This window comes from Epinephelus lanceolatus, chromosome 7 (assembly GCF_041903045.1).
Source record: "Epinephelus lanceolatus isolate andai-2023 chromosome 7, ASM4190304v1, whole genome shotgun sequence".
Lineage (NCBI taxonomy): Eukaryota > Metazoa > Chordata > Actinopteri > Perciformes > Serranidae > Epinephelus > Epinephelus lanceolatus.
In genome coordinates, this window is record NC_135740.1 from 30,039,325 (window position 1) to 30,051,424 (window position 12,100).

Below are 12,100 nucleotides of genomic sequence, written 5' to 3' on the forward strand. Positions count from 1 at the left end.
TCGTGAGATGACTGATGGGTGGGTAAAGAATACAAACAAAGTTCTGCAACATACATTTGTATTTTTTTCTAGACTTTTCTCTGAACTTTGTTTTTTGGGGGAAAATATTGTTGAGTTTTGCCTCAAACAGTTACAGAAATATAACTGATTCAGAAGTCCAGGGGGGAAATCAGTCTTTGGTGGAGCTGTTACAGTAATGAGCGTGAAAGGGGAAGAGAGAGGGGATGACACACAGCAAAGGGCCGCAGGCTGGACTCAAACCCACAGTCACTGCAGCAAGGACATTGCCTTTGATCATGGGATGCCTGCTCTGCCCACTGAGCTACTGGACACCCTATTGTTTATTTGTAATTGGTGAAAAACAAAAACAGCTAACTTATTCAGTTTATAAATGTAAAATCTCATTTGAAAAGAAACTAGTAATTACAGCTGTTAGATAAATGCACATTGGGGTAAAAAGTACAATTTTTCACACTGAAATGTACCAAAATAGTGTAAAATGGCAATACTCAAGTGAGGTTCCTGAAATTATAATCAAAGGGTAAGTTTGGTATGATTCACCCTAGACCACATTTTCCCATGTTTTTTGAAACTGAAACTGCTGCAGCTGGCAGCAGCGAAACAGGCTGCAATGTGACCACTCAGGCTGTGTTCAAACTGTCCATCCACGTACATCCACTAAAAGTGCTTGTTTTAGCCACTGACAAGCTTAGGTTGTTATTTTAAGTGTCTGACAACTTATGGAAAGGATCCCTACACAGACTTTTTTTGTTGAAGAGTAAGATCCTTTTTGTTTAACCAGAAACAGCCCACAAATTGGCACTGCCAAACTCACCAGACGCCATTTAAATAAATGGTAATTTTCATTGTGCAAAGTCGACAGAAACCAAATAAAACTCACAAATACCATCTGGTTTGGTTCGACTCTCCACTGTTCCAACAGTGACCAAGTGTGGTTTGGTTGAAATAAACCCCAAAGTCACCCAGTTGAATGTGGAACTTTGCTGGCTCTGTACACACTAAAATTACTGCTTTATTATTTAAATAGAGTAGGGTTGCAACTGCATGAGGTTTTCATAGCACAATAACCATCTCAGAAAATACCACAGTTTTATGGTATTACAGAATTTATGTTATTATCAGTCAGAACGAGCCTTAAAGAAATGAAAATAGAAGGTTTATTGTTGGTTGAACAAACATTTTATTACTATAATTGAAACTTGAAACCATTTTGTTGATGGAAGTATGTGTAAAAAGTCTCCCCTTAAAAAAATAAAGAGGAGATTCAATGTCCAGTTGTATTTTTCAGTATTAAAGATAAGCAAATGTACTTGGTACAATTACCGTCAACTTGTATATCACAGTGTACCTTGAAACCGGGATATTGCTGCAACCCTAAAATGGAGTCTGGTGAGTTGGGTGATGGCGATATCAGGGCTGTTTTTGTTTAAACAGTAAAGATCTGATTCTTTAACAAAAAGGTCTACCTCTGTAGGGATCCTTTCCATAATGTTATCAGGCACCTAGAATGATAATCTGAGCCTGTCAGTGGCAAAAACAAACGCTTTTAGTGGATGTAAATTGACAGTGCAAATGTGGCCCAGGTGGTTTCATTACAACCTGTTTCATGGCTGTCGGCTACAGCGCTCCTCAACACTTGACCAGTTTCAAAAACGGTTGTTCCTATTAGTCACTAAGACACAAAAACATGAAAAATAGGGCCCAGATTGAAAAATACTGCACTCATCCTTTAAGAGTAAATGTACTCAGTTGCATTCCACCATGGAACAAATCTGTCTATGTAAAATAAGCATCATATGCACTGTTACATACTGTATGTGCTACATCAAACAACATGATGAATAAATGCATGTTGGTGTATAAAAAACACAGTAGCAGACCCAGACATTCCTGCAGGGTACAGTGGGCTGAGCTGGCAGTGGGGGAGTGCTATATAAGCCCCAGTGTGGCATCTCTGAGCCAGCGTGACAGCAGTAAAACTGGATGGGGTTTGGTGAGGACATTGGAGGCACACACACACACACACACACACACAACACTCACACAGAGCATTGCAACACACATCACTTTAAATTAGGTAAAGTAAATCACATTTTCTTCAGCCCTCCTGCTACATCGCTGCAGCCTTTGAAGAGCAGCAGGTAAAAGAAGAGACAGAATTCACAAATATGTATCTCTGCTCAAATGAGAGCAACGACGGATCTGATGAGCATTGCTGGGGATGTTTATCGCAACAGTGTGCTGGAACTGATGAAGACAGACGAACAAAGCCTGCCAGCTCCACCTCTAACCCAAATACACAGGCAAACACACACGTGCAAACACACAGTCATTGTTTTATAGCCTTATCATAACAAAACTGTAATACACCTTAACTTCCTTTTATCCCCCCACACTCTGAGACGGTGCCTTGGCACAGCATGGCACAGATTGGTGCGACATGAGGTACTAACTTCAAATAGAAGAGAACGCTTACTGGAAAGGAAGTGTTGCGATCCGGGGCCAAAGTCTCTATGTGCATCCTGGAGCTGCTTCAGCCGCTCATCTATGGAAGCCTGAGGACACACACACACAAATGCAGAGTTAAATCAAAGGGAATCCTGCTGCTCATCCCTCTCTGCCACAAATCCCCAAAAGAAAGAAATGCACGCACACAGACCACCTGCTTCTCCCCCATTAGTTAACTACGGAATATAAATTATGTCTTTTTCCTCTGCTGCCCCTCTTAAAGGACTTTGAAAGCCTTTGAAGAGCGGCAGGTAGGAAATGAAGAGATAACCTAATAATATATTTTGTTGAAACGAGGACAACGGTTCCTGGTTGCAATGTCAATGTGGAAAAAAGGGAAAAGATGATGAAATGAGAGAGAAGAAGAGGGGGGGAGCTGCAAAGCCTCACATGTGTTGCGTCAATAACCACAGAGAGTTGACAAAATTAAGTTTGTAAAAGCATTTCACATCAGTTACTGTTACTGTTTCCCACCAAATGGGATTTAGCCTGCCTAATCCTGGTTTATTTGAAATGTATTGGATTTGGCACTTGAATCATTGTCAGCTGGGTGTTTGAAATGCGTCCTCAAACAATGGGAGGTAAATCCACTCGCGTTGAGGTAGACAGATAAAGAGAGGAAGAGAGAGGTGACACTATAAGGGGACTTTAGACTTCAAAGAAAGGTGCAGGCAATGAGTCGTAATGTGTAAAGTTAGATGTATTAAGTTGGCATTTCTAAGCGTACACACGTCATTGCTCCCTCGCCAGAAAATAAAACAATATAATCTGAAGCGTGATTTAAATTGGTTGGGACTATTATAGAGCATTGTCAATGTGCCATGGAGATGTTACTGCCAACTGTGCCGTGTTGTACAATCTATTTGTTGTACAGGCAATTTGGGCTGCCATAAGGAAGACAAATGACTGAATTACCCGTGATCGACAAATATTAGCAAATCAAATTTGGAAATACATTTTCATTGGCCAAAATCAACAGGGCACAGGATGTTGCCGGGATTTAGCATTTATCATTTTAATTAAGAGAGAAATGGGACACAGAGGGGCAGACGGAGAAAAAGGTTCCTCCATTCTGCTTGCTTTCACGGTGAAACATAGCAGGTCAGTTCGCATTATAGCGTTGAAATTAATTAACGTGGATGAGCAGAGATAGCAGATCGACCGGGGTGCGAGCGAGACAGTTTTTCAGTTTTTTTTTTGGTTTTTCTCTGAAACCAATGCAACACCTGTCTCTTCACATGTCACTTGGGATCTACTGATATCACAGAAACTCTGGGAACAATTCAAGATCTGGGAGATGAATATCTATCTGCTGGCGACTATGAACACTAAAAGCTTTTTTAATAGTGTTGATCATCAGGGGGGATTAGAGGCTTACATCCTGAATCAAAGACCAGAGGACACCAACTGTAACACACAGTGCATCAAAGATTTAGCAGAAATTGCTCTGTAAAAAAACGTCTTCATGACTACCTCCATCGCAAAGGGACATCAATGGGGAGCAAATGAGTCACAATTTCCGTTCTTTCTATGCAACTCACTCCCAACAATCCTTTCCTAAAATACATGAAACTGTAGTGCAAAGCTGTGGAGGATGTCTCCTTGATAATTCAGGCTCCAGTGAGGGTGTCATCTACAATTTAACGCTTTTAACAGTCATTTAAACTTCACTGTGACATCTCGACCTGAAAGAAAAACTTTCATGTTAATTAAAAAGGAATGAAAGATATGTTACTGATGTGTACAGAAATAAGTCTGACAGATCTTCCTATTTATATGTAAACTCATTCCATCCCACACATTTAAAAAAAAAGCTTGCATGTCAGCTGCATCTAGGATATGAAGTACCTCACTGGTTTTCACTCAAAGAGCACTTGAACTTGATGTGTTTGGTCAAACGAGTATCCTAAAATGGATCACAGCTCAATAAATATGAGAATTTATACAGCAGGAGAGTCTTTTAACAAAACACAAATCCATACTGCACATATTCTGTACTGCATCTACGCACTAATCATCATAGTATACTGTTATACAGACCATTTTATACTAACAGGAAATGATACCATTAGTGCGGCGTCTGATGCCAATCAAACTGCAACTTTGAAAAGCTGCGGCCAATAAACTTCACAAAGAGACATCAACATGTTTTTCTAAGATTTAATGCCTTTGTTTTCCAAGATTTTTTGGAGCTGCAGTCCACCACCCACAATTTATTTTATTATTTTTAGCTGGCAGCCTTTGTGCATTGCATTGTGGCAGAAGAGTGTGCATCAACAGCACAAAAATGGACCATATCTAGCTTTCATAATGTCTGGTTTGAGTATACTTTAATTTGTGAACACCATATATATACTAAGAATCAGTAGGTGGTATGGATTCAGCACATGGTCTAAGAGTCTACAGCAGGGATAATCAACTTGCTTTGCCACAGGGCCACTTTTGCAAAATGACAGGAGGCCAGGGGCCAGTTCATAAACAAACATTAATAATGAATATATAAATAATTAGCCTGGACCTCTGTCAGGAGGTCTGGGGATCCTTCCTGGTACTTTTTTTTATAAACACAGTACCAAAAAAAAAAAAAAATCCCAGTGTGAATTTATTAATTTTTATTGTGAATTAGAAAATGGTCAGTGAGCAACCCAGCACCCTATTGTGGGCCAGATTTGCCCGATGGGCCGTTAGGTGAGTATCAATGGTCTACACCCATACTGGCGGCTCTGTGAGGCGGCTTTGAGCTAAATGCTAGCAAGCGCCAGCATGCTTAGATTTAGGTCTATGGTGCGTTCCAATACCTGTACTACCATACTATTTAGTATGTCAGCAAAATATTTTGTTTGTCCCAATTACATCATATGTCAAATGTAGTATGTCAAAAAGATGTCCTACTGCATCTGGTTGCATTTTTCAGTAAGCAAACCAGCATGATTTTCTGGCTATTCTGACCTCCAGTTGTCTGCGCAGCAGAAAATACGTCACATCAACTGAGCCATAGACAGATAGCACCTCACTGACAGCTGACAGAAGCTGCAAAAATCTCCATAGACAGATTCTGCATATGTATGTGACAAGAATGGAGTGTTATGGCATGTGCTGCTTGTAGTCTGAGTAGTATTAACCAATCATGTCTGAATGAGAGTAAATAAGAGGTTTTCATTAGAGGTTGAACGCATTGGATATCGACTGATGACGAAATTAGCTTTCAATAAGCTTTTTAGAAATTTATCAGCATTCATATCCAGAAATGTGTTTATGGGGGATGAGCAGAAATACCCGGCGCACGGAAGAGAAAGTCTTGACATTGATATCCGCTGGCTACACTGGATCAGCCCAAAGAGTCCGGTCTCACTCTGAAGTTGTCGAAACCGCCGTTTGGGCAGTGACTTGTGGTGTCAGAAACCAGCGAAAAAAGGTGTTTCTAATGTTGGCACGATATGCGGCTGGTTGCCATGATGGTTCAACAGCAGCCGCCACATCAGGGGGGAATGCAGCGGGACAAGGACGAAAGTTAAGGTTGGTGAAAGTCCACGTGGGGCAGGTAGGAGGGGTGGTGGTTGGGCCCAACAAATACTGACTTTCACCCGAGAGAGACAGGTCTTCGCGTCCTGAAAGATTTCAAAGCCAAACCCTGTTCTTTTTCCCTAAACCTAACCACATGTTTTTGTTGCTTAAATCTAATGTGTGTTTGTTGTTGAAGGAAAAAAATGTCAATTTGTGGTGTTGTACCCGTGTTGTTGTTGTGAAAACGGAGGTGCATTTTGAAAGAAGACAATGCATGTAACAGGCAGAACTTGACACGGTATCCCAGAACATCAACAACTAACCATGCACATCGTATGTGAACGCGGAAAGTCCATGACCAAAACGTCAATATGCAACAAGGTCTTTATCATCATCAGTCAGAAGCCAACGGATCCTGAGATTGAAGCCTTAATGATGGACAACAGCGCATCCAAGTGTGAGTACGACATATTTTTTGCGACTCCTGTGTATAACAATACATTAATCTATGTTAATTTCATGCTACAATGCAGCGTATACATGAGCAACAGGGTCAAAGATCAAGGTGCAACACTACGGCAAAGCAGTATGTCTCAAATGTTTGCATATCTCATGTAACAGCATGGACTCTGTAAGGGCTGCTGCCTTTCGTACTGAGAGTTTAAATAAAAGATATGCCATCTGAAACACATGCTGCCCCATTCACCATCTTAGGTTTTTTTTAGCATGCTAACATTTGCTCATTAGCACTAAACACAAAGCACAGCTGAGGCTGATGGGAATCACATTGCTTTTTCAGGTATTAAGTAATAAAGCAAAGTATTAGAGCAAAATAAATTGTGATCTGAGCCAAGAGGTCGAAAAAATCAGTCATGTGCCAGTTCACATGACTGTTCAGTTGTGATTAGTTGCTTAGAGGACAAAGGGCTTTAAGTTTTATTCACTTGGGGCACAGAAAACACTGACTTCCAAATCAAACCCACAGTTATTCTCTACTGCTCTGCTCTGCTGTGTCCTCCTCATGAACTGTTTCACTCCGGGTTATTTCAGGGCCAAAGAAGAAACATGAAAGCCACAAACAGTCAGGGAGCAGCAAGTGTGCAAAGTGGATGGTGGCAATTAATTTCTAAGAATTGTCGATGGCACGTTAAAATCCCATCAGATGGAAGCGAGACAAAGAGGAGGAAGGGCAATTAAACCATCATGACGACGAGACCACATACAAGAAGCTGTGAAGAAAGTGTCACAGAGGTTATCTAATGGGAACAGGGTGTTCTCACTTGAATGGATGTTGTTGTGCTTGTAGGAGCACTACACAGGCTGCTGATGGAGAATGCAGCTTAAGCCTGAACGCTGTACACTATACAGTGACAGTAATGCTCTTTGGATAATGCATCCATACATTCAGCTAAGCATCAAGGGGTGGGCGAGTACAGTACAATGAATACAAGGCACTTTACCCTTGATTTTTAAAAGGCTTTAAGCATACATGCCTTTCATTCACTTAAGAATTGCCTCCTTCGTGTAAGTGCATGGATTCATATTTTGATTCATTTCATTCTGTCGTATTTCTCACTTAAACATCCAATTCATGATGTATAAAAATACCAGAGCCCTGATCTTCACAGCAACTCTACGTGTTAACTGTTATATCTTCTGACCACAGTAGTCTCTGACTAATAAACCACATGTAAAGATTTTTCTCATCTCCTTAAAGTGTGTTCATTAGAGAAATACTGAGCTCAACTCATCACAGGAACGAAGAGCTGCTGAAAAACAACAGCTGTTAGACAGATCCATAACGAGACTGGTGTGTGAAGGCTGTTGGAATTAGACGTGGACAGAAGTTGATCTAAATATATATTTGGACATTTTTAAAATAGCAGCTCAGACAACCTCTGTAACCCCCCATCCTCTCATACCTTAGCTGGCTTTACCTAATGTGGATAAACATGTTTAACTACAAATTACTTTTAGTCTATTTACTAAAAGAACCGACCGTTTTGCAAAGCATGCCTTTTACAGGAATTTGGATTGATTTTGTTCATGATTTCTATTAATGTTCTTTTCTTTGTTCTCCATTTTCTTTCACTGTGGCAGGTTACACAACAGAAGTAAGAGTATGTTAACTGATTTGAAATGAACTGAGATGGTTGAGATTAGATACGAGCTGACTTTGTCATCGGGAGGTGGAGGGGATGGTGGTTGGCGTAAAACCTAAGCACAACAGCTGCCAAGTGAGACATTGCAGCTTTTCTGGGTTTCTTTTTACAACGATTATTTTTCTGGGGCTTTTTTGCCTTTAATGACAGGACAGTTCTGAAGTGTGAAAGGAGGAGAAAGAGGAGGTGGCATGCAACAAGGGGCCACGGGCTGGAAATGAGCCCATGGCCGCTGAGGCAAGGACACTGTCTTTGTACATGTAGTGCCCGCCCTACATACTGAGCTACTACACACTCCTCCAGGGTTCTTATAGACAAACCATAATCTTGGTTTGTGATATTAAACATATGATTGCAATATCCCTGGTCTGAATCTAGCCAAGGATCTTTGTTTAATGTAGTTCTTGAACAGCTTTTTATCTAATAAAAATTATACTCAAAGCTGTACAGCCTGCATTCATAAAGTGAAATATACAGGATTTGTTGTTATGGAGCTGCAGGTAAAGCTTGTGCACTGGTGTTGATCTTTTGGGGAGCTGACGTTTATGCCTTTATTCAACAACTGACAGTGAAAAGATGACAGAAAATGAGGAAGGAGATGTCAAACAACCTGCAACAGAGGTTCCCATCTGGACTCAAACCTGGCATGTTTGAGTTCATGGACGGTGCCTCAACCTCTGAGTCAGTGTTGCCATGTGGGTGGGCTACTTTTGATTACATGGGGCGGGGAAATAGGGCTTTGGACTGGCAGATAAACTCTGGGCTGCTTCTGTCAACATTTGGCAGGTTTTGAAAATATTGTGAATACAAGCTTTTTTATGGTCATCACAGACTTTGCCGCGTCCACCCACCTATAACTGACCAGAAACAGGCGATGCAGTAATAGATCATTGGTTTATATTTGATCAGCACTGCCTAGTTTTACTGTTCGATTGGAGTTTGGTTTGAGAGAGGGGAGGGGGGGGGGGGGGTCTTTCTTAATCAGTGTCTATACTATTTGTGTCTGTAGTGATGGGCATAAAAAGTACGTAAGTATAACCAGTAGTTTGAAAAACAGTTCAAGAGCCATCCCAAATTCGCCAAATGACCTGAAGGTGGTCATCTGACAGAGCTGGCTCTTGGGCTGTTTTTCAAGTGAATACAGCCCATTTTTATGGAAAGACCATCTCTAGCAGTGAAATACAACTTTAACTGTTGTCTGGGTAGGTAGGTATGCACTAATCTGGAAATTACTGGCTTTCCCCAGTAGCTTAAGGATCCACACTAAGGGTGCCATGGTGGCCTAGGGCAGTGCTGCCAAATCCGATTGACAGTTTCCAGCCCAATCACAACTTAAGCCCAATCCAACTCAATAAAAAACAGCTCAAATCATAACCATGCCAGAAACTGGTGTAAAACTGTAAAATCATTACATATGCAACAGAAGAAACATCATAGGCATGAAAAGCTTTCTGTTGCATTAAACAACCCAAAATAAAATGTTAGTTAATGGACGATTGCCACCCACAAAGAGTGCATTCAGACAATCAAATAATATTAGCTTATGTTTAGACAACATTTTCAAACCCTGCCAAATGTAGATGAAAGCAGCCCAAAAGCTATTTTACCCAGCCCAACATAATCAATAGTATCCTGTAGAGATGAGCAGGGAGATCTAGACGCTGGTAAGATGGAGGGAAGTTTACCATACAGTAGTTCATTTACACACACACCACCCACGGTGCTATGATGCAAAGTTGGTTGAAATTCGGCAAAGTATCCTGCTAATATTTTACCTGCACATAAGCCACTTTGTTCTGTGGTTTTAATGATCCCTGTGAGTAACTGGCATTCATCTATCAGCTTGAAAACCTTATCTGATCACCGCCTCTAATGATATCAGAATTCACCATCTCACACACGTAAGCACACACACGCCCTTTATCCATTCCCTAATTCACACAGTCCTTCACAGCCTCACAAACTGATAGAGGACAAACAGTGAAGCAGTTGGAGGCCTGGGGTCACATAAACCCTGAACTTGCATTAATACAAACATTACACTTGGAATCGCTCTCTAATGTCTCCTTTGAATCCGACTGCAGGAAAAGCTGCTGCTGACAGCGTCAAACGGGCAACACAGACCCAGCAGTGAACTCTACCTGAAGCACTTTCCATCTGCTGTTGAGATGCTCCAGGGCGCGGGCGTTCTCCATCGACAAATGGACATCAGAGATAGCCAGCTGGTGGGCAAGATCATTGATGTGCTTCATGCCCTCCTTCACTTGGGTCAGCTCCTCCTTAAATAACTGCAGGAGGACAAGAGAGCACAAGATGAGCAGAAGGAGTGGAGATGGAGGGATAGAAAAGAGGAAAAAGGCAGAGATATAAAATATATTAAATTTAGGAAAGATATCAGACTCAGGCAAACACTCGGTCTGGACAAAAACTCCACTGAAATTAAATAAGTGACAAAAATCAATTGAAATGTGATCTGTTATTGCTGTCAGCTCTGTTCTATCTGGAAAATATTTGGCAGTAACCACATATTAACTTAAGTCAAAGTGAAAAGAATGTATAATGATATTTGAATAGCACCAGCCTCTGTTCATAGTAGATTTTATACACAAACAGTGAAGAAAAATAGAGACTTTATATAGTAAACGGTGTCGGACTCAGGATACATAATAACAACATCCATTAACGGAGTCCCTGTCATTTTGCACTGCGTGGTGTAGGTATGTAATTTGTTCATTTATGTGTTGTGCCACACCTAACTTAAAATATACTTAAATCTAAATTGCTGGACCTCTTGTCTCACAGGTCTACTATCACCAGGCTTGTGATTAATGTTGCGTCCACATGAAATCAGGGAGACGGCAGATGACAAACCAGATATCATTTTATTGGACAGGAGATCATCAGCAACAAATGCCAGCAACGGCAACAGCAGACAGCAATAGAACTTTCTGCCATCCTCTGTGATGGAATTTACAACCAAATGTTACGTAGCTCCTCACACAAGAGGAAAACACAAGCAATCTGGGGCATGTTCGATCTCAAAACGGTGTGCACCATTTTGCTACGATTTCCAGGTTGAACGACATGTTTCCTTAAAATGATGTGCAACTAACTATGAGGGTTTTTTTCTCTCATTGGGTGAGTGTGTCAGTGATGCACCCAATCAGCAGCAATGTATATACAAACCATAAGTTTTCCCATGCCAATAAAGCACGTTTGGCTTGAATTTCGTAAAAGGCAGTGTGCCTGCATTACACAACAGGGTGCTCAATGCACCATCGCTTCTGTTTGGATGAACGTTTTACTACGTTTTGTCGGGGCTGAACACAGCCCTGGACAATTACTGGACAATTCCACAACCGCATGAAATAATAAACATGAAATAACTTTATTTATTGTATTCTATTCCATTCTTTGTAAACAATATGACATCACCATCGCAACATATTGTTATGCATGCTCTGCTTTACTGAACTGTCTTCCTTTGGACTGTGTGTTTGTTTTTTCATACCATCGAGAAGCTGTTTTCTGTCTGCTGCCTACCATCTGCGTGACTCCATGTAATTGCAGCATGCTGATTCACATAGGACTGTTATGACAATATCATATGACCTATTTTCTAAATTACGTGAGCTCCCCTGGTAATACTAGTCCCGTGTGAGTAGGGCTGTAGAGGACCATCACAATTATTACAAATTGCCTGAGGACCCCAGGTAATATTACTTCCATGAGAATATGGCTGAAGACACCATAAATAAAGAGGACATGTTGTTTATATATATATTTTTTTTATTTTGTCCTGATGATGTCTTATTTGACATAACACAGAGGAGACCTACATAAAAGATTAGGAGTGAAAGGTACTATAAGGCATTCACAACTAGGAAGCTGCGTGGCATGAACTC

General features: G+C 40.9%; 1 protein-coding gene across 4 annotated transcripts in view; it reads right to left on the bottom strand.

The window, feature by feature from the left end:
* The window catches only part of drp2 (dystrophin related protein 2), a 197,279-nt gene that overhangs the window by 65,262 nt on the left and 119,917 nt on the right, over positions 1 to 12,100 (bottom strand). For all 4 annotated transcript variants that reach the window (XM_078169424.1, XM_078169423.1, XM_033633165.2 and 1 more), the window contains exons 7-8: positions 10,337 to 10,483; positions 2,498 to 2,576 (exon numbers count right to left, since the gene is read on the bottom strand). In XM_078169424.1, the coding sequence (XP_078025550.1) occupies positions 2,498 to 2,576; positions 10,337 to 10,483 (226 nt within the window). The remainder of the gene's footprint in view (positions 1 to 2,497; positions 2,577 to 10,336; positions 10,484 to 12,100) is intronic.